This window comes from Athene cunicularia, assembly GCF_003259725.1.
Source record: "Athene cunicularia isolate RWA chromosome 18 unlocalized genomic scaffold, athCun1 chr18_part1, whole genome shotgun sequence".
Taxonomy (NCBI): domain Eukaryota; kingdom Metazoa; phylum Chordata; class Aves; order Strigiformes; family Strigidae; genus Athene; species Athene cunicularia.
In genome coordinates this window covers 6,012,665-6,036,697 of record NW_020799123.1, presented here as the reverse complement: position 1 = coordinate 6,036,697, position 24,033 = coordinate 6,012,665, and the positions used below count along the sequence as shown (strand labels likewise).

Here is a 24,033-nt window from a genome sequence, read left to right as displayed (position 1 = left end):
TCCACCTAAAAAATGGCAGAGCTAATGCTTCTCAGCAGTAGTTTGGAAATGTTATTCAGTCTTATGTTTTACTTCTGAATTTCCATAATTTATTTTATACTTTGCTGCTATTTTTGATATGTACTAAAGTATTTCAAGTTGTTTAAAACACTCATCAGCATCACATTTTATAACATGCAAGGAACAGTCAGCCAAACACATTACTGAAGGACTCCATCCTGCAGCAGCTTCCCTGGTATAAAAGAATTGCCCTGGTTTACTCCCCCTGTCTTTTAAAAAATGTTTCTTGAGAAGTCCTGTGAAAGTAAATCAAAGTAAGTATGTGCTTTTGAATAGAGAGATAGAAACAGCTGAACTGTGGGACCTACTATATTTTCTGTCTACGAACTCTGAAGTTTTGAAAGTTGGGAGTGCTTAAATGAAGACATTCCTACCTCATAAAGCAATGCCTTCAAACTGAGCCTGTCTTTAATAGATCTCCTGCAGAGAGAAAACCTGGAGCAAGTCCTGGGTGCCTCATACCAGAACCTTGCTGTCTGCAATCTCAGGGGAGAACTTTTATCTCATTTTGCAATGTTTAGCAGCCTTTTTGTAATGAAATAAAAGTGAAACTTGCATCTTCAACCTTAAGCACAGTGGTAGTATTTTGCCTGGGATGGTGTGTGCTCTTATCTCTGGAGTGTTTCTATTCTGAGCACTGAACCTTTTGGCTAATACAGCAAGTACAAATGCTATCAGAAATGCTGGTACTCACATGTTGACTGTTTTGTCCATGCATTGACATTAGCTGATCACTGACCTTCAGGAGGGTTCCTGACATTAATCTTCAGTCAGACGTGTGGCACTGTCCCCTTTCTCTCGGTAGCTCTCTGGCAGGTGGGAAGGTGACCCTGTAGTCAGCAAAGCCCATCTTCACTGCTCTTTCTCCTCACACAGACTCTGCTGTAACAGTAGCAGAAGATGAGGGTATCAAGACTCAGCTGTACAAACTCACTACCAGTGTCAGCTTTTCCTATGCCAACCCTGCCTGGAAAATCTTTCTGCGCAAAGAGGTACAGTTCATTAGCTGATGGCTGGCTATGGGGGGAGGGAACTGGTCCTGCATTTGGTTAAAATCACTTTTTGTGATAAGACACCCTGTATGATATAAGACCATAAAGATAGTTCTGGGAGGAGCTCACATGACACAGGAGTCGGCAGCAGGGGATCATCTCATAGGAGAGCTGGGTCCTACTCTGCCTTACTGACTCTTGTGTCTCTGTTTCCCTACCTGTCCTTTCCTTCCTCTAAAGCACTAAGAAATCTACAAGTAAAGTACATTTGTTGTTACCTGGTGCTTTCCTGTTAAAATAGTACAAATGTGTTCAAAATCAAGTATTGGAGAGTGCACTGAACTACCAAGGGTCATCCCATGGTCTCACCAATTTACTTTTGGTCCTTTGCTCCTGGTCCTTCTGTTCACATTCAGTGTCACTTCCCTGCCTGTCCTTGGAGATGAACTCCTCTCTGGCAGTAGGGCATGTGGATTACAAAGCATCTCTGGGGAGCTATTTCTGTAACATCACTATTGTTTTTATCCTCTTCTTGCAGGTGTTTTACCCCAAAGAAAATTTCAGTCATCCTTACTGTCTGAACTTGCTGTGTGAACAGGTATGTACTGGTGTAAGACTCAAGGCCTGTTGTCTCTCTGGGGACAAACCACTCTATAATTACATTGCATATGTTGCCTTCACTTCTGCATCCCTAGCAGTGTTGGTCTCTTCTCCAGGTCCATCCAGTCAAGCCCCTGTTTACTCCTTTCTGAAACTCAGCCTGTTGAACAGCCTCAGATGCTCCAACACAATCAGATGTGGCCTTTTCAGTGGAACCCTCTGTTTCCTTCCTCTGCAGATCATGCGTGACACCTTCTCTGATTCCTGCTTTCGGATCTCCAGGGAGGAGAAGCGCAAGATGAAAGACCTGCTGAGTAAATAACAGCCCCATCATCCCCTCCTCCCTGTGCCAATCCCAGATTTGCCTGAAATGAGAAATTGGCTTCCAAGCCCTTTCAGGCAGGACTTAGGGCAGAGGAGAAACGTTTGTCACTGCAGCAAGAAAGTGCATTTGTGTGTACTGTGTAGTGCTGTGTATGAATGTTTGTTTATTCCAAATGGTCAGAAAATGGCCCTGAAATTTCTTCAAGCCAGAAAAACTTAGTTCTGATATGTTTATTGTGGGGAGGGGAAACTGAGGCCCAAGGAAGTGATTTTGAGTTATTTCAAAGTCCAATTGTCTGACAGGAACTTCATGGGGGAGACAAAGTAGTAGTAGACTGATGTGTGCAAGCAACGTCGTATCCTTTTGCCTCTGCATGTCATTTGCTGCACTGTAGTCACTGAGGGGAGCTGGTGGGAATGAGTCCCTCGGCAGAGGGAGGCTTGGCTATCTTTGTCTTACTGAGAAAGTATCTGCTTTGTAACCCTGCTAGTGGAGTTCCGGGTTGGCAATGATGTCCAGTCCATACAGGAGGATGGGATAAAGAAGAGGATTGTACTGGCTGCTCGGGATAATTGGGCTAACTATTTCTCCCGCCTTTTCCCAGTTCATGTGAGTCTTAATCTCTCACCAGACCCTGGGCTTGCTTCAGCTGTGTGGCTTTTGTTCACCTGGGATCTCTTTCTGTCTCCCTGCCAGGCCACATATCACTCATTCTGCTGCTCCTTCTGTACCTTGCTGGGTTTGACCCTGTCAGCCCAGGGTACCTCATGGTACATGTGGTAGTGTCTTCTTCCCCTGCTGCATCCTGTCCAGGTGGGATGGAGCCTTTGATGCTCTCTGCTGCCCTTCCCTTACAGGGCGAAAATGGAAGTGATGTCCAGATCCTGGGTGTTTCTCACCGGGGTATGCGGCTGCTGAAGGTGGTGAAAGCAGCTGGCTATAATCCTGAGCACCTGAAGATTCTTCGCAGCTACAGGTGAGCAAAAGGGCACTGGCTGCTGCAGGATAATAACTGTCACTTGCAGGATGCTTTCAGAGTGTTAGGAGGCAAACTGAACAGGTGAGCTCAAAAGTCCCTGGTTGTGGTGTGCTCTCTAGTATTGTCCTAGGCCAGTTGTGGCTCAGTGATCTTTCTGGTGAGTTTGGCCTTTCTGTTTCCTTCCTATCTTGTGCTTTGCTTACAGTAAGTGAGCACTAGGTGCTCCACATGTCATCACAAGGGAGGTCCTCAGCGTGGTACAGTCAGTGAAAGCCATGAGCTATTACTGTTGTAATCCAGTGCTGGTGAAAGGCCACCCTCTGGAACATGCTGAGGCCTGCCTCCATTCTCAGTCCTTGGAATGAGTTCCCACCCCCATGATCTGCAACCCTACCTTTGGCAGAAGGAGTCTGAGCATGCTGGCTGTGTTCTCAGCTTTGCAGATGTGCTCTCAGTGGAAATGAAGGGCACTGATGCCCTGGAGTTCTCTCTGAAGACAGAGCAGCTCATCCTGCACTCTCCGAAGGCTCCATGCATCAAGGCCATGGTGGAACTCTTCATCCAGGAGCTGAGGCAGGTGAGGGAGCGGCTGTAGTGCACTAGAGAATTAAGGTGGTTTCCCACATTGACCTGAGAGGGTCTGTGGGTTGATGTGCTCTGAGTCCTTCACATCCTGGGCATGAGATTTGACCTCCCCATTACTTTTTCCCCAGGATACCAACTACGTTGTTGCTCTGCGCAGCTACATCACAGATGACAAGAGCCTTCTTAGCTTCAAGAAGGGTGACCTCATTGAGTTACTGCCCATGCAAGGCGTGGAGCCAGGTGAGGGAGTTTGTGGAGATTGGCAGGAAAGGTGGGGACTAGGTTCAAGAGCCTGCTGGACCCATGGTGCCCAGGAACTCTACGTGCTGCTGTCGAATAAACCAGAGGAAAGCAGATCATTAAGGGCTGGCATAGTCAGTCTTCAGCTCTGTCATTTCCTGACCACAACCCACCTTGTTCCAGCTGCCATAGTTATAAGGGATGTTATCTTAGACTGAAGGAAAGCCTGGTCAGTCTGATGCTCTCCTTTGCCAGTAGAATGCTTAACTGCTTGTTTCTCTTGGTAACTGCCATGCCATGCTTCCTGACTCTCCCCTGTTTCTGCAGGCTGGCAGTTTGGCTCCACTGGTGGCCGCTGTGGTATTTTTCCCACCAGCCTAGTGCAATTGGCTGCAGCCCCTGATTATCTCAGCACCAGCATGGACAGACATGGAGGGCTGCAGAAGAGCATGAAAGCTTCCCCAGAGAGCAGGAACACCAGCAGGGAGGTGAGTTCTCCTTGGGGAACTTCTAGGGGATATGGCTGGGTTCTGTGGAACTGCCAGGGTGGGTCCATGGCCCTGGTAGTGTCTAACCTCCAAGGCTAGAGGGAAGAAGATGATTGCTTAATCCTTGCAGATGGAGACACTCAAATACTGTCATAGTGGGAGGGGGAGGCACCACACACAGATGAGGCCTTCCCAGGTCTGGCAGGTGAGAATACACACTGCAGCTCCTCAGCTGACTTTTGAGGGTGGGTTTGGTGCCTGTCCCTGCAGAGTTCTGTTCCCAGCGTCACATCAGAACCCAACAGCATCATGTTAGTCCCTGCTGGTGATCATTATACCATGATGGACTTCGCCACAGCCTACTTCCGAGAGGCTCAGTCCATGTGAGTAGGCTGAGGTCCCCCCTGAACAGGCATACACAGAACCTGTGGAGCCTGATTCACACCAAGCCATTTCTGGGGATATTTCTTGGATTGCATGCTCCTTCTCTGTTCAGGCACAGACTGAAGGGAACACCTGCTGAAAAGAAGATTGTAGCTGACCTGGTCCAGCACACCAAGGTGAGACCAGTATCTCCCCATGGCTACACCCAGAATCCCAGCTCCAGCACTGCCTCTAGTTTTGTCCCAATATAGCAAAAGTGCAGAGGGCAGATCCTTGGCTGCAGCCTCTGGAGACGTGTAGGGGCCCCTACTTTTCAGTGCTGCCTGCGAGATACTGGGCACTCGTGTCTTTTGTGAAACTTGCAGCACAGCTCTGTGTGATCTACCTCCCCAGCTTACCCTTGTATTCTGGCCCTGCAGGTCCCAATCCAGGACTCTTTGCTGCGGTACTCTGACAGTGAGCTGAATGAGCTTGCTACAAAGAACTTCAAGAGTAAGTACCTCCCTAGGACACAAAAATGCAGAGGCTGGAGCAGGGGTGAGTGGGATGGCCTTGGTGGTCACACGTAGGCATTATGGGGCCCAGAGCAGGGAATGAAAACTACGAGAGGAGGGGCCCTCCTAAGGCATTTCTGCAGTTAATAACCATCTGTGTCCATGCTGAAAACATCCAGCAAAATGCTCTTTGCCTCAAGTGCAAAGTGTTCAAGAACACACACTGCCTGGGCTGATGCCCCACCAACTACACACGTCCAGTGCAAGCCTTGTAATAGCCAGTGGAGCAGAAAAGCTTTCAGGACATTTTCTAGTCTACTGCCTGCCCCATGGCAGGATCACCTCTGCTTTGACCTTAATGCTCACCTTCGCTTTGCAGCTCTGATGCGGTTCATGGGAGATCAATCAAAGCTTAAGAAACAGAATGAGATTAACTGCATCTATGAAATTCTTCAGGTTTGTGACCTTCCCCTGGGCAAGGCACTGAAGTACCAATGGGAGTGAAGGGCCAAGACCTTGGGAAGGGAGAGAGCTGGGAGAGCTATAATGCGACCTCCTACATGAGAAAGGGAGCTGAAGCAGAGAGGCTGATTAAAAAACATGGGGGCAAGGGGTTGCACGTAAATGGTTTCCCTGGATATCACTGGATGAGAGCACAACCTGACTCTCCTTCTTTAAACCTAGATAACACTAGAGACCAGAGGCTGCAAAACCCAAGCTTTAAGCCAGATTTGCAGAGCTCTGGAGCTGGGAGAGGAAGGGCACAGAGATGACCCAGGGCCTCTCTGATGCTCTTGTTTCTTCTCTGATGCTGTCTTCTCCTCTCTGAATGCAGCTGTGCAAGGAGAAGGAGAATTTGCATGATGAAGTCTACTGCCAGGTCATCAAACAGGTCACCCACAACCCTAACCAGTGAGTACCAGCACTGTTGGCTCCTGTGCATGTACAGCTGCAGGGGAACCATCTGCTTTGCTGCACGGACACCAGGCTCAGGGCAGAGGCTGTCCTCTAACGATGTGTTGTCCCCAGCTGCTCAGATGCTGGTGGTTTTGCTGACCACTCAGGAAATTTAGCTAGTCACTGGGTTTGGCATTTTCACTTCAATGGATGTTTGTCCTTGTATCTCTGGCTGCTGATACAGCTGGGCACTTGTAAACATTCCTGGTATCTCCCAGTAGTGTGCTGCTCAGAGCCCCAATTTCCTCAACACAGCCCTGGGGAACTGATACAACATTTAGGGACTGTCCTGACCCCACACTGTCCTGCAATGTGGCAGCAGAGTGGCCTTGACTGTTCCCTTTCTTTCTTTGCTGTTTGAATAACTGAATCAGTTCCTCCCTCAGCATAAGAAACCTCTGATCAAGGGCCACCACCTCATTTTCTCCCACCTGCTATAGGTGTTCAGAAGGGCAGAGGCTCACTTTGAGCAGCAATTGTCTTGTTCCTAGGTGATCACAGTTCTTTCTGTCCCACAGGGAGAGCGTGCTGCGTGGCTGGTTGCTCCTAAACTTGCTAACTGGGTACTTTCTCCCTTCTAACATACTGATGCCCTATGCCACCAAGTTTCTGCAGCTAGCCAGCAGTGATCCATCTAGCACCCACCATGGTATGACTGTTTCTGTGTCCTGCAAAATAAATGTCTGCCCCCTTGTTATTGAGGTCCAGTGGTCAAGGAAAGAAGAGAGGATTCAGGCAGGGACATGATCCAATGGGAAAATCTCCCTTATCCTGCTAGGCAGCAGAAATGAATGGGGTACTGGGGGAGCTGAACCTGCAGGCAAGAGCCTGCTTTGTATCTCTAGTCTTTCTGTTTGCAGAGGTCATTTCCCATTACATCTTCACCCAGGCAAGGTGGAATTGTGTCTCTGAGGCTTAGGCCCAGTTTGACAGCTAGACACTGGGGGAAAGGCAGGCTGTGGTCTCCCAGAGTCATCAGCTGCGAGGTATTTGGGGTGGAAACCTGCCAGAGAAAATGGTTCTAGTTCTCCCATCCTATCATTCCTTTGTATTCCTTCTGCCCTGGACGCTGTCTGGGGCTGGTCACTCATGATCTGGATGTGTCCTGGCAGAGCAGAAGATGAGGTCAAGTCTCTCTGCTCTCCCAGCAGCAGCCCTGGGTTAAATTCAATACAGCCAGGATGACCCAACACCGTAGGAGACAGTGCTTAGTCCTCTGTTTGGCTCAGCACATGAAGCTTTTTCCTTTTCCTGCAGATATAGCCAAGATCTGTCAGAGCAACCTGCGGAAAAATTTCATGTACGGGGGCCGTCGCCATCTTCCTTTCCCTGTGGAGATAGAGGCATTGCTGGTATTGAGGGGCAGAGAAGTGGGGACGTTGGGAAAAGGGGGAGGGCAGAGGCTTGCCAGGAGCTGCCATGTGCAGCGCTACAGTGGTGGGTGTGTTCCAAGAGAGGTGTCTGTCAGGGTATTAAGAATTGCAGTGCCATGGAGTAGGCAGGGGTATGGTCAGGCAGTGGAAGGCAGAGATGAGGAGGAAGAGGGAGAAACAATTGTGGGCTGATGGGATGGATCCACGTCTTGCTGCCTAAAGACTGTCCTTTGCAGAAGGGACATGGCGCCCGCCGGCTAGTGATACTGATGCCTGGAGGTGTGGAATACCTCACCAGAATCAAGACATTCACTGTGAGTTTTCTGCTTTGAATTTCTTCATTGATCCAAACTCTGAAGTACACCAGGGAACTCCCTTATCTGTCAAAACCTTGGGTTTGGCCTGTGCTTCCCACAGTGCTGTGACAGTTTTCCACTCACTTCCTAGGAATCCCTGTAGCAGTGTACTTCTGCAGGGCCTGCACAATGCTGAGATGCCTCACCCAGCTTGCTTTGTGCAGTGGCCAGAGCCATACTGCTGCCCTCCAGCAGGCCCAGTATGTCTAACTGCTCTGGGGCTGCTCTGGCCTTGCCTGGCCTTGGTATTTACTTGCTTCTTCCCTTGCTTCAGGTGGCCAAGGAGCTCTTGCAGGAGATCTGTGAGCAGATGGGAGCAGGTGACCAGGAAGAGATAGAGGAATTTGTTCTTTTTGCCATCAGGAGTGACAGCAATAATCCTGGCAAGTAGAGACTAGCATCTAGCTTCTTAAAGGAGTTTCTCCAACAGGGAGTACCATGGCTATTGTTCTGGATAGTTCCCCCACACTTGCTGGCTCTGGGGAGGTTCCTCTGTACTAGGGTTGTACCTTCTCAGGGGCTGTGTTGCTTGCTCCTGAAAGAGGTGTGTGTGTCTGTGTGGGTCCGTGCCCCTCTGGAATGGCTGATGTTTAGTCTCGTAAGGGCAGGGTGGGATAGAGGTGTGCAGGAAGGCTCCAGTCCCAGGCCAGAGCTCAGCCCACTCTCTCAGCACCAAGAGTGATGACCTTCTCTCTGTGTAAACATGTAGATAAAATAGTGAGGCCGATAAGATCGGAGGAGTATCTTCATGATTACCTGCTGGAGGACAACTTGGTCACTGTGACTTTACGCAGGCTCATCTGGAGCACACCTCTGCACTTTGAGAACAAAATTTATACTGATGTCCATTATGGACAGGTAAGCAAGGCCAGTGTGAGCACCAGGCACATCCCTAGCAGGGGCAGAGCTGGTGCACAGGCCAACGGGAGTGTCCCACAGGGGCTGGAGAAGGGGGGGGCTTTGGCTGATTGCTTGGTACACTGTTTCTGGAAATGACTAATAGCTGAAGGTATGGGTGCAAGGCAGGCAGTGCACCTGCAGCCTTAGCCTATAAACTGTACTGGTCCAGACGTGGCTTGTCTGCCATTCTGCACGCTCTTCCTGAGCCCAGAAAGCCTTTGCTTTCATGTTACCAGCCTGAGCTGGATTTGTCAGCAGCAAGGCAGGATGTGGGTCTCTGCAGGCTGGCGCTGCCCAGGCCTGCCTTACCCTCTGTCAGATTTAACGATGTCCCCTTTCCTGCGCTGTCTCGCAGATGCTGTGGGATTACCTGAATGGGAGGATACTCTTGAGCCGCAGCAAAGAAATGGAGATGCAGGTGGGCATTTTGGCAATGCTGCAGCACTGGGCCAAACCAGAGCAGAACAACTCTGCTCTCTCCAGGTATGTCTGTCCCAGGGTGGGTGTCTATCTCTAATGGCTGTCAGCACCCCAGCGGTTACAGGTAGGTGCCTGAAGATACTCTCTGGATAACGAAGGAATGGACAGTTCTAGACAACATAAGCTACTAATTAATGTTACTTAGTGACTGACTCCTGCCCATAATCAAGAAAGTTCACCTGTTCACACTCCTTTATCTCTGATCCACATTTCCTTTCCTGACTCCTCCTGACCAGAGGGTCATGAGGGTGCCAGAGGCATTTCTCTGTAATACCAAGAAGGAAGTGCATGAGCTTAGGGCTGGGATGAACGCTTCTTTGTTCTTTCTCACAAGTGCCAGAATTTTCAACCCTGCACACCTGAACTCTGTACTGATGTCTAATGGGAATGAAAATGTCCCTGGATACTAGAAAGTTTCTGTCCTGCAGCCCCGAGCTCTATTTTCACACTCCTTCCTTCCTGTATCCTTATGCACTTTGACTCAGAGTTGAGGTGATGTCTCCATCAGCTCCCCTTACAGCACCAGCAGCAGAGGGTAGCGGTGTAGCCCTGCTGGGCATGGGGAACTCTGCTCTGTGTAGTGCTTTGGACGCACAGGAGCAAGACAGGGTTGGAGTAAGGTGGTGTTCAGCTGAGATTGCCTGTGAAAGAAACACCCCGTGGCTTCACTTCCATGCCACAGTCCTTGTCTGAAGAGCTTCTGTTGTCTCCAGAAAGGAGGGATTTCTCTCAGTGCACTGGTCAGTGGTGCCCAGCCATCTTCTCTGTGGAAAATGGTGGTCTCACTGTCTCTGATGTTTTCTTCCATGTGTTATCCAATTCAGATACAACCTGTTGTGCTCTTCCCCTCTCCCTCCACCCTTGGCCCCAGCCATGCAATTGAAAACCGTTGCCACATCCCCTCCTTCCGCTTATTCCCCTGGTTGATTTTTTTTTTTTTTTTTTTTAGCTGGGCAAGGGGTAAATTAGTATCTGCTTTTGGCACAGGGAAGAACTGAATGAGTACACACCAAAGACCCTGCAGTCCTCCATCAGAGTTCAGGCTCTGGAGAGCCATGTCGGCATGCTGCTGAGAACCAGGCAGCCCCTCCAGCCAGCGGATGCAAAAATCCAGTTCATAGGTGAGGAGACATCCAGATCTGCTGGAGTTGTCCGTCCTGAGCATGATGGAAGCTGCTCTGAATGCACTTTTGGGACAGTTCCTGAGGCTGGCGAGGATCCTCAGAGCCTGGAATGGGCCATGACATAGAGCTCCCTGGCAGCCTCCCCCTGCAGACTGGCACTTGTTCCCAAGCATGGTGATCACAGTATAAGTTCCACCTCTTCTGTAAAAGTCTGCAGTAGATTTTCAGAGCTCTGTACAAGTTGTGTTTTAATTGATATTCTGGCTGCACATCTATTTTCTGGTCAGAAAAGAACAGGACGTCCATTCAGGCTGCTGGGAGTTGAGTATCAGCAGCCTGGGGGTGAGAGAGAAGTTGTCAATATTACTTTTTAACATAGAAAAGCTTGGGAACACTTGCAGCTTCTGACCATCTCAGGTTGATGCAGCAGATTGCCAGCTGGAAGCTGCTGCCTGAAAGTCACCTTTTGCTTTCTTATAGAGCACATGATGAAATCACCTTTCTTTGGCTACAACATCTACTTTGTAGAGAAAGTCAGTGATGACGCAATCCCTATGCCCTGTCTCTTTGGTGTGAATAAAGAGGAGATCATCGTGGTGGATGACACCACCCAGGTATGCCAGACAATTCCTCTCTGGAGTCCAGAGTCCTGATGTCTGTCAGATGTTAACTTTGACTTTTAGATCTTGAGCAGGAAGAGACTGTATTTACCTGCATCACAGCCATGCTAACAACAGCCCTAGCCCAAAGCAGGTGACAAGAGTGGTAGAACACCTAGTACTGCCATATGCTCTTTTGTAAGTAAATCCAGTGACCATGCTAACAAATGCAGATCACATTCCTGGTTGTCCCGGTCTTGCAGGAGTTCTAGGGACATGCTGTCAGCAGGAACCTGCCCTGTACTCTGTACACACTGCCCTGTGCCCTGGTCCTTGTCTCACCTTTCAACAGGCTCTTGAGGTGAATCCTCCTTGGTGAGAATCAGGTGGTTTTATTTGTAAGGACGGCACCAGAGAGTTTTGTGGCTTTTCTCCTCACACAGGCAGTCTCCTGCATCATTCCACTGAAAGAGCTGCAGAAGATGCGAACCCTGCAGCCTGTCTCTGATGGTGGCCTTCCTGGCATAGAACTGAACTATGGCTCAGCTGCCAGCCCCAAGACTTTGTGGTTTGAACTGTCACAGGTGAGATCTGCCTGGACCTACAGCTTCCTCCTGGCAACTCAGAAATTGCCCTCCACTTCCCAGCTGAGCCTCTGCTAAGAGACAGTACTACTGCTCTCTTCTGTCCCAGAGGTGGATGGGGACGCTGCATTTCCCAGGCCACGAAGTGCAGCTTTGCCCCAGCACGACCTGGTATTTAATGATGGAAAGTGATTTATGGGAATATTAATATTTAATTATGAGAAGCAGCCATTGCAGGGGCAGAGGATGACTGATACAGATTTGTGTTTTGACAGGCTAAAGAAATGTATCACACGATTGTTGTCATCCTGGATAAAACAGAGTTGCACCACCAGAGCCTAAGAGAAGACTGATCAAGCGAACCACACTATTTTCCATTCTCTGAGCTCGTTCAGGGCTCCATGTCATGTCTTCTGGAGAGGACTCTTCCAAAAGACATCCATGACCTCAGAAAGCTGCTTTCTAAGACTGCCACCACAGTGTTTGTTCTGGTCTGGACCATCCCCTCCTGACCTGCCATTCAGTCCCCAAGCACTCTTCCTTGAAGCTGTGTATGCAGTGGCTAAACCAACCACAAGCCACCCTTTCTACACCATTGATTTTTCAGAGCCTGTCTCAGCACAGAGCAGCTGAACAGATACAAGCAGTTGCCTTCAAGCTATGGAGTGTGGAACTCTTCTTTTTTAAATTACTTAACAAACATGAGCAAAGACTGATACTTGCTAGAAATTTGTACATCACAATGCCCAGCTGAGGCTATGAAATGAGTGCACTGGCTGTTGCTGTCTTCTAGAGGCAGCTTTTTCTCTGTTAGTGATATCCAAGAGGCCCTATATCAGGATTTGTGAAGCAGAAGCTTGTAGAAAGCATCTTAATTGCAAAGCAGATCAGTGTTAATATACAGTTAACACATATGCTGGAGCATAGATTGAGCTGCAATGCTAAGAAAGCTTATTGTTAATTAATTTCTTACTGACATATGCATATGTTTCCCTCTACTATAAAGAAATCAGTCACATCCATGCAGCTGCCATACGTGAACAGTGGCTCCATGCCCATGGAGAAAGCGTATTCAAACAGAACTTGTATTACAGTAGAGGAGTGTCCTGGCTTGTACAAAAATGCTTAATTTATTTTTATTGCTACAGCTATCCTACTGAACTGAAAAGTATCTGCACTTTAGGAGATTGCAATAAAATAATCAAATAGAGATGTTTTGAAGCTATGACATGACAGATACTGGTTTATATCTAATATGGGAAGATTGACCTGGAGGTAACTGGCAAAGCCTGAGGAAAAGGTTGTCACTGGTGGCTGGGAAGGGGATAGATCTGAGGGCGCTCATTGCAAGCCATGATGCACAGCCAGTTCTTGCTGGCGAGCTGATGTCAGCAGCAACTACAGCATCATCCCTGTCAGGACCTTGACTTCACATGCTGCTCACTGTGGTCTGTGAGGTCTTAGCTGAAACGTGTCTCCCCCTCCCCCTTCAGCAGTGGCCCTGTAAGGCTGTGTAAAGCACCACAGCGACATGAAAGAAAGGAATAGAGAAAATAGTTGAAGATTAACTTATCCTTATTTCACTTTCTCTTCCCCTGAGCTTTTGCTGCCTTACTTAGAAGCCCAACTCATCTGGTTAGAAATGCCCCATATGGCAATAAAGCACTTTGTCACACAACCCCCTGACTTAACCAGGCCTTCTGGCTTTACAAGATAAACAAAGCACTTCTCAGAAGTTCACCCAGGCAGCAGCTGAACTCTATAAACACTGAACTCTGGATAGATAGTAGCCTCACTTAAGTGGTTAATGAAACAGGATTTTTAATGGGAAGGTAAAATAGGAACCAGCAGGCAACAGCTGAAAAATACTTCTATTGCAGAAAAGGCTTTTTGTAAAGCCCTTTGTCCTCTAGTGGGCAGAGGAAGCTAAAGACGAGTTACTTTTGAGTTAAACATTTCCAGGTTCTCCTGGTTCTAGCTGGAGCTACAAAGGGGTGGAGGTGGCTGCTGGCACATGCTTCCCATCCATTTCATCCCGCTGGCATTTATTAGCTGTCTGTTCAGGTAAGAAATGAGCTTTCATGTCTATGTTCACAATGATGGAGTCTTAGTGTATCTTAGACCAGCCTGTAGGATTGAGTGGTAAGAAAAAGATCCCAGAAGAGTTCTCAGCAGCTACAACACTGTTTTATTGTCAGTTCCGCACATACCCTTCAGTACATTTAAAAAACGTAAAACATCTCTTGAGTATAGCCATCCAAAAGCCTGTTTGATGGCCTCTCAGGCTGCAGATTCCTCTAGCAGCACTAGTGCCTGAGGCCACCAGCCTCCACAGGCATAGAACAAAGGCAGAACCCAACAAAAAGCCAACAAAAAGGACCTGGGCCAGGGAGTGGGTTCTTTCAAGCCCACTGATACCCTAAGGCCCAGGTCCTTATATAAATATAGCAGCAGAGACAGCACAGTGTCAGCTGGAGGGCCACAGCAGTACCTTAACCAGTCGTAACAGCAGCATCGCCCTCTGTATTGTAGACTGTGGGTGAGGCACAGGGAACAAATATGGCTTTAGGGGTTACAAGCAAATGCTGGAAAAGTGTTGGCAACCTTGGTGCCACTACTGGAGAGGTTAATACTGAAAGAACATCACTGCTTAAGTTAAAGGGCAGGCAGAACTAGACAAAAGTAACAAAAAAGTTCAGATTAAAAGAAAAAGAGGAATCTGAGTTTCTTCACCTTCAGAAAGTAAGCATTACCTGTGTGGTAAAAACAAATCACTCCCCTCCTGCCCTTCAAGGGGAAACATTCCATCCAGGAACTCAACCATCAAGTGGTCATTGGCAGCCCTGAGCAAAGCATGTGAACCTGTAGCATAAGGCTTCTATTGGTAACACTGAAACAAGAACCAAGAGATGGGGAGCGAGCGGAGGAACCCTCTAGGAAGCAAGGTGCCATCCCAAAGCAGAGTCCCAAGCGGAATTCTGACCCTTTCCCAGATTGCTGCAGGGAGCAGAGGCTGGAGACGCTGCAGAACATCGGAGGCAGCAGCCCATAACCTACCCAGCAGATGCAGACTTCACACCTCTTGGTAAGAGGTACTAGGGGGCTTCAGCGCCCTCGTTACTGGAGAAACTCTCCAGAAGTTCACAGAAACGGGTTTCCTGGAATTGCATGTCACTAAGGTCAGAAGTGAGCAAAAATGCAGTAGGAAAAGAAAGCTCATTTCTGCAGTTTCATGAAACTCTCCATGGCTGCGTTCAAGATCCCCTGGTCGCGCTGCTGGAGGAAGGAAGACAGCCAACACGATGCAAGGATCAGCTCTCTGAGCTTTGCAGCTCCTGCCAGTCTGTCTCACTCTCACACCTGACCCTTGTTTTGAAAAACTCCTTGATGAGTCTCTGTGCTTCCTCCTTCACTGCAAGAGAAGAAGCACCACCTTTGAGATGACACTTAAGACATCTGTCCCCTCTAAAGCCATCAATCCATTTAGCACCAAAAGAACCCAAGATTCTTGGTGCTCTCCCCAGCTGCCAACTCACCAGTCTTGCGGGCAGGGTTCTGCTCTTCAGCCAGTAAGTGAGAGAGGTGCCGAGCAAAGCCCTTAAACAGATCCTGCAGAGTTGGGGGAGGTAAAGAGCAGAAAGCAGACATCAGTTACCTCACCAGACTGTTTCCACGTCTGTCTTGCCCTCAACACAGGCTGGCTGTAGCACAACCCATTCGCACATTTAGACTACAGGAGCATTGCAAACCTGCAAATACACCTGACCCTGCAGTGCTGGAGAAACACACGCGCACACATGCTGCCTTGCAGAACACACCAAGTGAACTACACCAGAATTGGGCCTGATCTGTTGCCACTCCACAGGGGGCAGTTCTTAAAAATGTGCCAGATTTTGTGTGAAAACATGAACAATCACAAACAAGTCTGGAACCAGCATGATCTAAATCACACATAAACCCCTTCCTGGGATAGCTGAATTGCTGCATCTAGAGTCACTAAAACAGCACAACCAAGATGGGACTTGGAAATGAAATGTGGTAACCAGATCATCTTCCCCTTCTCAGAGCCCCTGACCACCAAGGAGATGCTGTCTCCTGCTAAAGAGGGTCTTGAGCTGTGCCCTACCTTGGAAGCAAATTTGCCACCCTTGTAGAATGGGGTCAAACATTTGACAACGATGTCTGCTGTGTCTTTGAGGGACATGCCTTTGGTCACCGGCTGTATGGTCTTGCTGCTTCCTTCTTTATCACATTGCGATAAGTTTGGATCAAAAGTCACCTTCTTCTTTGTTGGACCAACACTTTTGCTTTCTGGCTGAGACAGAATAGAAGATTTTGCCACTGTCCGTAGCCGCTTTGTTGCAGGACTTTCCATATCCTGGAGATGGAACAGAAGAAAACCAAACCCACCAATTCCTGTGGCAGCATTACACTTCCAAGCAGCCACTACCTTCTGAGAACGTGCAGCATCCTGCAGGCTCTCCCTGTAGTGAATGCCATGCAGGAATCTACGTAACTTGTTTTGCTGCATAGACATAAACTGTTTCTCACACAAAGAGACTTTGAGAAAAAACCTTTAAGACTATTACATTCAGAGTTACCCCATGCTCTTAATAGGACAGGTCATTGCTAGACCTTGTCCTACACAGGAAAAACTGACAGGAAAAGATTTCCTGGGATGTCTGCTTAGGATACACATCTCAGGAAGAGTCAACCACTTCAGGAGTGCCACACTCCAGTTTGAAAGAGCAAGAAGACTGCACAGTGCAGACAGCTACCAGGCAGTCTCAGAGGCCAAATGCAGAACAAGAGACTAAATGGCAAGGAAGACTGTGAGCATGGTTTGCTTCTGAGTGGTCCTGTGTGTCACTGGTCTGTGGTTGTTCCCTTGGTTTGAGAAAGCAGCTTGCTAATTATAGTTACAGATCTTGAGGGGGTGGAGACACTCATTCTGGGCAAGTCATCAGCAAAGGTACAGTCACATGTGTTGCAGGGAAGAGAAAGCAAAGCAGAGTTGAGGGGAAGCTTTCCACTGCAGCCTGAGGTGCTGGCACTGTGCAGTGGGCAGCAGTGGAACACCAGGAGTGCAACACAACTACAGTTCTCCCCTCTGGTCTAACTGCAGCCAGGCCCTCCCCAGATAAAGAACTCTATCGGGTGAGGTTCAGGTCAGGAGTGTCACTCCCAGAGAGAAACCTGGCACAAGATGAGCAGAAGAAAGACAGGAAACCAGCATCCATTAAAGTCTTACCTCATCTGATCCTGGTCGCTTCCCACTTTCACCTTCAACAACCGTTAACTCAGTTTCTGCGACATTTTCTGCAACACTAGTGGGAAAAGCAGAGAGAAGGCTGATTTTAATCATTCCACAGTGAAGGTATTAACACATGCCCTGTCAGTGGCCACAAGACTCTCCATAGTAAAGCAAGAGTCTTCCTCACCACATCTAATACAGATTCTCAAGTTTCCAGGACAAGGCTGGTGGGGCTCTGCAGCTCATTGACAGGGCAACACAGGGAGCAGAGAGGCAGAGATTTTACCTGGCTTTTACATCAATTTCTTCCTGAGGGAGTTCAGATTCAGCAGCCTGCTGCGTCTTAAAATCCTCCTCTCTCTCAGTCAGTGTTACTTCTGTCTCTCCCAGTTCTTCATTCTTTGCCTGAGACTGTCCAGTTACATCTTCTCCAGAGACATCTTTGTTTTCCTGAGGTGTTGGTTTCTCTTGACACATGCTTTGAGACGAAACCTGAGGTATTATACTTGCAGAGCAGCCATCTTCCTTTGCTGAGCTGCAACTTTTGGCTTTAGACCCACCTTTGGGGAGGGAGAAGAATTTGGAAATATCCTGTGATTCTTTTTTAGCTGCTTCTGCGAGCATTTGCTGTTTCTTGCTAGGTTTGGACTTCTTAGTAGGGCTGTCCCAAAGGACAGCTTTTGTGTCTGGACTGGGTTGCTGTCCTGTATTTTCAGGAAGGAGTACTTCTACCCCAGCACTCTCACAAGTTGCTTTGGCTCCTATTTCGTTCTTCTGGAGAACAAGGTTTCTGTTGTCCAGTTCCAGACTGCAGATGCTGTTGTCTTGCCCATTTGCATGATCTGTTTCTTTTTTGACAGGCCTTACATCACTCTCCTCCTGGATCTTCAGCAGTTCTGAAGCTGTCTGAAACAAGCTGGATTTCTTTGGAAATCCTGCTCCCACACGCTTGGGTTTGAACTAGGGAGAAAGGGAGAAGAAGAAATTTTGGATATGAGAGCATTAAGGAAGCCTTGAGAACATGTGCAGAACCCTGAGAGGAGCTGAGTTTCTCTATATAATACAGCAGTGTGTACAGCCATAAGCTGGGGAAGGCTCCAATACTGACTTATCATAACCATCAATGGAGCATCAGGGAAATGGGTGAGGTTAAAGTCATCGGCCCGCAGTAAGGAAACAGACAGCATCCTTGGTTAGGGCAAGATGAGAAAAACTTATTTAATATATAGCCTGCACATAGATTATATTCACTAACAGGAACCAGCATGACTAGTTGATCTCACTCCAGAAAGAAAGGACAGACAGGGAGAACAATTATAATAGAAATATACAGCTATGGCTACAGAAAGGACTTAAAATTTTAAAAGCAGATAGACAAAGCACACCATTCCCTCCTTGTCTATCCCATCTGTACTCACTCACCGAGTAAACCTGGGATGCAGGGAGGAAGTCCTCTTCTGCTGGAGACATGGATTTTGTTTCCAAGCTGCTGTTGCCACCAGTTCCAGACCCAAAGACTGAGAACAACTCTCCATGTTTTGAGGCTTTGCTGATTTCTGCTACCTGAAAAGAGAACAGAAATATTCTCTAATGGCCAGAAACCTTTATGCATTCCTACCTTTGTACATACTAAAAGTCATAGCGACAAAACAAATGTCTCCCCTGGAGAGACACCTATCTCAAAAGCAGAAACACCTTTGGAGAGGCTTATGGCAACCAGCTAACTTAAACCAAGGTTCCTCTTTGGGCAGTGACAGCCTGAGGAACTCCCCATTCCCATTACTGCCAGATCTAGAAGATACCTGGATGAGCCTGCACTGGTATGTATTTCCAGACCCTGTAGAGCCAACAAAGATGTGAAACAAACCTGATTCTGGGCCCTCCTGGAATCAAAATCAAGAAGAAAGATTTGGAAGACATCCAAAGCAAAGCAGAGCTTCTCCTGCATCTTTTCCACACACAAACTACCTTATTTTCCCTCCAGTGGAAGCCACACCACATTCAAGGGAACGACAGCAGACGTATGGCCCTACCTTCTTTAGCACAGCTGCCTTGTATGAGTTAGCCATTTTACTGGTTCGGAAAGCTTCATACTCCATCTCCACAGCAGAGGCATGAGGGTCTGACCTGTAACACAGCCTGGGGTGATTTCTGGCAAGACACGCTTCTATAACTGCAAAGGGAACACTAATGCTTAAGCACCTCCCAGCAAGTACAAAATTCACTCCCTCCCGTACAAGAATAAGTGATAACTTGCAATTAAGTCCTAAGGGATGCAGCAGTGAATTGCTGGAGCATGGAAAGGCTGGTGACAGATTAAATTGAAGTTCTCTTGTCCAGTCGCTCAATTTGTGTGGTTCACCATCCCCATCTTGTGGGACAGGGAAGAACTGCGACTCCTAGGATCAAGCTGATTCAGCAGAATCAGACACAGGAATCCTCATACCTGATTCTGAACATCACTCCAAGAAGGATGCTGTTAAGTGAAACTACATGCTTGGACCAAACAACTTAAAAAGGCATTCCCCGAGAGTGGCAATGCTGCTCAGGGAAGACTAGGTTCTGTGTTCAGGAACTCCTTTTCTCTCATACCCTTTTCTTCCTGTTGCTAGAACCTTCTGATTGGTGCTCAAAGCTTCTTCCAGCATCTTCAAGCAGTGTTCCCGTCCCTAGGAAACATGGAATACTCAGACATGCTCTATAGAAGTCACAGTGCCCCTTGGACTTCCATCCCCGAAGGAGGAAGAACAGTACAGGCAGAATCTTTGTTGTTCTTTGCAAGTCAAGAAGACTGAATGTTCACCAGCCTTTCTTACCTTCACTGTGAGCTTAGAGATTCTCCTGCTGAAAGCATCCTTCAAGGGACAGTCTGCACCTACCACAGAAGAGCATTTGGAAAAGGTATCACATCAGGGCTGGGGCTGATGGAGAACACCTTCCCTGTCACTGGGAGGGTGCCAGTCCAGTGCTACTTGGCATGCTCCTCCCTGCACAGTCACCCCAAGGACCACTACACTCACCCTTCTTACCTGGAGAAGCTACAAACTTCAGAAGAGCTGGCAGAAGCCAAAGTGAGATTTTTCTCTCTGGATGAGAACATCTACTTCGCCAGTTTATGACTACCAGCTTTCCGAAACCTCCCCATCTCAGGAAACCCTTTTCCAAGTCACCCCAGCTCTTAGGAAACTCAACTCTTTTCCACTCCCCACAGTACCAAAAAAGAGGCTCAATAGAGTAACACAAACTACCAGGTATTCTTTTTTTAAAATAGCGTAAGAACTGTGTTGCCAGACAGGGCCCCACACAGCTCAGTTATAAACAGCAAAGTTTTTCAGCAGTTTCCTTATAGCCCAGTTGAATACTGCTGCATAATCACTGTAGAAATAGCCTATCAAATCAGGTTAGAGTTCTCCTCTCTTGCTTATTTGGGAAAGTTCTTCAGAAAGATGCATTCCATATCTTCACCCCAACCAAAGCTAAGCTCTGATCCATCTCCTCCAGCCAAGCTTTCACAGCCAAAAGCCTAACCTCTGTGCCTAGGGACTGACACCTCCAGTGTTGATGCTACATAAATTGCATGCAGCTGCAAAATACAAGACTTTCTTCTCCCAAAGAAAACCCACTATAAATCAAAGAAGATATTTACTTGGAGGAACAAAATCTTCCTTTTCTGGTTCTTTGCCCTGGAAGAAAACAAAGTTCAGTCAAACATTTCCATTCCTGCAACACACATGCAGGTCTAGAAGTACAAAAGACTCATTTTCTACCCCTGCTTCAGGGAAAATTAATGCTGAAGTTACAAAGCTACTGAAAAGGCACCAAAATGGGGGAAAGAAGATAAAGAATGAGAATCAAAGCCAGGAGTTCACCTTTGCTATAGGAATACACAAGAGAAGCTGAATTGGGAAATCTGTTTTTACTAATCTCAGAGGGATTAAAGACAATGGAATCCTTTTGATTAGCACTGCAGAGAAATCAGTACATGAATAAGCTGCATTTCTTCACACTATAGGACTGTGTGGAGAACACAGCAAAAGCAGAGGTACAAGAAGTAACAGAACAAGCAACAAGATGCAATAATTTACTGTCATTTAGTGCCAGGAAGCCTTTATGCCTGTAAGACAAGCCCACAGCAAACAATCTGTGAATCTCTCACAAGGGGATACAAACTCACTTTGCGCAGACTCATCTGCTTTTTGTAGAAGTTGTTCCACTCCCGTTTCCGACTCTCTTCATTGGCTTCATCCCCATTCCCACTGCTTTCTTCATCATACCTGTATAAGGCAGGGACACAAGAGGAACAAACATTTCTGTAGCTGCAGCATTAACTGGGGAAGAGGCTTTGGAAAGCCTAAGTCATCCCAGTATTTACAAAATACGATGTATTTCACATCCTTTCTGAACAATCAGCTTTTGGTTTCACTACCATCCTATAACCTGGTCATTAGCGGGTGTCCTCCAAAAATTCATGGGATTTGTTAAGCCCATGAACTAGTAAGCAATAACATGAACTAGTAGCCCATAACTAGTGCTCTGAGAATGGAGGGCTCCATTTGAGAAGCTCTGCCAGATTCTCCCATGGGATTGAGGGGTCACTGCCTCGTGTCATGTACCCCATGTGTCGGTCACTACTGCCCTTGGAGCAGGGATGGCAGAAGGGGCAAAGCACCCATTCCTCAGCCTCAGTTGTTCACAGACAGTTGTATCAAATTAAATCCCCATCAGTAATACGCCAAAATGCAGCAGCTGATTCTCGCCAGATGTAGCCCAAGAATTTACTGCCTTCCACAGCTGTCACAGCTAAAACTTACAGGTATCACAAATCAGAGCTTTAAGGCTGCTGACTGTTTACAACTTCCAAGGCAAAGCTACAGTCAAGTCATGGACAGGCTCAATGAATCAAGTGGCAAACAGTGTGCTGTACAACAGCACTGGCCATGTCTTCTCAGGTCCTGAGATCAAACACAGGCTTAGGTCACAAGTACACCAGTTTCCTCTGACTCAGCTGGACTTGCCTGAAGAACAAAGCTCCCAGTCTCAAGCTGTTTAAGGTAAAGCAGAGGGGCTAGGCCAGCCCACAGCGCTGCACGTCCTGGCAGAGCTTCACGGGCAGCACAGGCAGTGAAACTTTACATCCTGACAGCACTGCACAGTCACTGCAACTCAGCCAGAGAACGGGAAGAAGAGAAGCTGTCATCTCCACACTGCCAAGCATTTTACAGAATTAATCATGTTTCCCACTGCACATCTTCCTTTTGCTGTCAGACTGATAAGGAACTAAAATTTAACAATCTGCAGAAGCAGCTGACGGTGGCACTCCATTACATCCTCTGTGATGACTAAGTCCTGTCATTGCCCTCAGCTCACTGGCCCACAGACAGCTGTACTAAGTCAGGAATGAACTCTGGACCATGTCATACTTTGCTGTCATGTTGCTCTCCATTTAAGCATTTTTGATCCTTGTGACTGTGAATGGGCTGAGCCCACTTACTGCTTTCAAAAAATTTCAGGCTAGTTTCCTGAACCAATTACATTCTGCAGGGCAATTCTTAGGTCAGCTGAAACAGCTTTTGGCTCTCTGGAACATGAATGTGATTGAGGCTGCCAAAGTGTGTGGAAAATGAAATTCCAGCTCTTGCTGCCAGGAAGTTACAGGAAAATACCACCACACAGAAACATGTGCTGCAAATAGGAGTGGCTGGGCCTGCAGCTGGGAGATGCTCTCTTCTCTCTGATGGCTCCGATCAGCTGAGTTTGAGCTACTGAGTACAGACCTGCTAAAACCTCCGCAACCTCTCCTGCCGCCTTCATACAGCTCTGGGTCATAGCTATCCCAGGAGGAGCCTGTGGGCCCAATGCAGGTTTTGCTCCAGCTGTTGCTACAGCGCTCCAGTGACTCCAGTTGTCTTTTCACTGCTCCTGGGTTCTTGCAGTAATCACAGCACTTGTTACAAGGTGGGGTGACATCCCCAAAGTACTTGGCTATGGCAGCATGTCGACATCTAGAAAACAAAAGGGAAAACGATCTGGTAATTATTTTTATTGACAAGAACTTCACCCTCCAGATGCAAGGTGTCTTTTGATAAGGATTTGAGTCTTTTTTTGCAGAGAATGCCCATTCCAACAGGAATCACAGGGATTAAGCCCTGGAGCAGTTCTCTTCCTGGCACCTTGTTTAAGGTCTCTGCCTTCACTTCCCCACATGCAAAACAAACAGTGGTCTCAATCTCTTCTGCTAAATGCTTTCAGATCTCCAAGATATGCAAAAGGCACGGTGCATGAAATAGGCAGTTATTAATTCCGCATCATTCGCCAAATATATTCCATTTCCAATCAGTATGGCCCTAGGATATATATGTAAAGAGGTTCTGTTGATCCCTACACCTCAGTTGAGTATGACTGTATATCTCACATTGGAGAGCTTCTAGTTTTATTGATTGTGGTTTAAAGGTGAAGAAATCTACATGTGAAGGAACAGGAATGTAAATTAAGTCACAGAAAGAGAGTCCAGACTGAAGTCACAAGGGAGCACTACTCAGATAATACAGTCTGGGGGTCTCGATCTGCTAACACAGGCTTCAGATCAGCAGCCAAAGTTCGGGTAGAGTCCTACATCCATGAAAACCAGTCCATCTGTTCATATAGTATTGCACAACCCGTTCTACCAGCCTTAGCAAACTAGCCATGTGAAGATGATTAGATTCTTCCAGGAATCTTCAAAAGATTTCTGGCAGACACCAGGGCTTTTGGGTATGTAAAAAAGAGTTTGGTGACAGAGATATGTATGTTCATTAGCAATAAAGGCAGGAAATAATTTCTTTTCGAGAACACTCCCTAATTTACACCAGTGAAGACACTGATTTCACTAGATAAAGAACCACCAGGCGGTTACTTTATTTCTTTTTTAAGAAAGCAGGCAAAATTTAGGGGAGCTTTATAAAACCTGGGTTTCTCAGCAGCAGCAGCCAGTTGTCTCAACCAAAATGCTGATCCTAGATACACAGACACACTTACTTCATCAGGCATTTAGAGATCAAATCCTGCAGCCAAGCAGCAACAAGAGTTATTTTTGAAAAGAATTATTTTACCGCAAGGAAGAACAAAGTGGAGATTTTTCTTCTCTACCAAGGAGTGCCCTAGTTGGCTTACCAACTTCATCCGCAGAAAGTGGGTCAACAGAGGAGAAAATTAAGAGAGTGAGAACTTTATTTATTCTTATTATAAACCATTTAAGGCATGTCTGAACTTGCCAGAGACAA

The 24,033-nt window shown here is 47.3% G+C and overlaps 2 protein-coding genes across 5 annotated transcripts in view; one reads left to right on the top strand and one right to left on the bottom strand.

The window, feature by feature from the left end:
- Nucleotides 1–14,221, top strand: part of MYO15B (myosin XVB) — a 47,543-nt gene extending 33,322 nt beyond the window's left edge. Inside the window, exons 44-66 of the mRNA XM_026861282.1 lie at nucleotides 937–1,052; nucleotides 1,591–1,650; nucleotides 1,891–1,966; nucleotides 2,468–2,586; nucleotides 2,835–2,953; nucleotides 3,392–3,533; nucleotides 3,670–3,781; nucleotides 4,109–4,269; nucleotides 4,540–4,652; nucleotides 4,766–4,829; nucleotides 5,073–5,145; nucleotides 5,527–5,603; nucleotides 5,983–6,059; nucleotides 6,623–6,753; nucleotides 7,362–7,456; nucleotides 7,714–7,791; nucleotides 8,108–8,216; nucleotides 8,543–8,691; nucleotides 9,089–9,216; nucleotides 10,201–10,334; nucleotides 10,818–10,951; nucleotides 11,380–11,520; nucleotides 11,796–14,221. Of these exons, the coding sequence (XP_026717083.1) occupies nucleotides 937–1,052; nucleotides 1,591–1,650; nucleotides 1,891–1,966; nucleotides 2,468–2,586; nucleotides 2,835–2,953; nucleotides 3,392–3,533; nucleotides 3,670–3,781; nucleotides 4,109–4,269; nucleotides 4,540–4,652; nucleotides 4,766–4,829; nucleotides 5,073–5,145; nucleotides 5,527–5,603; nucleotides 5,983–6,059; nucleotides 6,623–6,753; nucleotides 7,362–7,456; nucleotides 7,714–7,791; nucleotides 8,108–8,216; nucleotides 8,543–8,691; nucleotides 9,089–9,216; nucleotides 10,201–10,334; nucleotides 10,818–10,951; nucleotides 11,380–11,520; nucleotides 11,796–11,873 (2,486 nt within the window). The 3' untranslated portion in view covers nucleotides 11,874–14,221. The remainder of the gene's footprint in view (nucleotides 1–936; nucleotides 1,053–1,590; nucleotides 1,651–1,890; nucleotides 1,967–2,467; nucleotides 2,587–2,834; nucleotides 2,954–3,391; nucleotides 3,534–3,669; nucleotides 3,782–4,108; nucleotides 4,270–4,539; nucleotides 4,653–4,765; nucleotides 4,830–5,072; nucleotides 5,146–5,526; nucleotides 5,604–5,982; nucleotides 6,060–6,622; nucleotides 6,754–7,361; nucleotides 7,457–7,713; nucleotides 7,792–8,107; nucleotides 8,217–8,542; nucleotides 8,692–9,088; nucleotides 9,217–10,200; nucleotides 10,335–10,817; nucleotides 10,952–11,379; nucleotides 11,521–11,795) is intronic.
- The window catches only part of RECQL5 (RecQ like helicase 5), a 39,275-nt gene continuing 28,791 nt past the window's right edge, over nucleotides 13,550–24,033 (bottom strand). Inside the window, exons 9-20 of one of the 4 annotated variants that reach the window (XM_026861142.1) lie at nucleotides 22,549–22,776; nucleotides 20,949–21,048; nucleotides 20,421–20,457; nucleotides 19,591–19,649; nucleotides 19,367–19,443; nucleotides 18,808–18,901; nucleotides 18,197–18,337; nucleotides 17,061–17,734; nucleotides 16,772–16,847; nucleotides 15,647–15,898; nucleotides 15,057–15,129; nucleotides 13,550–14,927 (exon numbers count right to left, since the gene is read on the bottom strand). In XM_026861142.1, the coding sequence (XP_026716943.1) occupies nucleotides 14,875–14,927; nucleotides 15,057–15,129; nucleotides 15,647–15,898; nucleotides 16,772–16,847; nucleotides 17,061–17,734; nucleotides 18,197–18,337; nucleotides 18,808–18,901; nucleotides 19,367–19,443; nucleotides 19,591–19,649; nucleotides 20,421–20,457; nucleotides 20,949–21,048; nucleotides 22,549–22,776 (1,864 nt within the window). In that variant the 3' untranslated portion in view covers nucleotides 13,550–14,874. Of the gene's footprint in view, nucleotides 14,954–15,056; nucleotides 15,130–15,646; nucleotides 15,899–16,771; nucleotides 16,848–17,060; nucleotides 17,735–18,196; nucleotides 18,338–18,807; nucleotides 18,902–19,366; nucleotides 19,444–19,590; nucleotides 19,650–20,420; nucleotides 20,458–20,948; nucleotides 21,049–22,548; nucleotides 22,777–24,033 lie in introns of those variants that run through there. The other 3 variants (XM_026861143.1, XM_026861144.1, XM_026861145.1) reach the window with 3 other exon arrangements.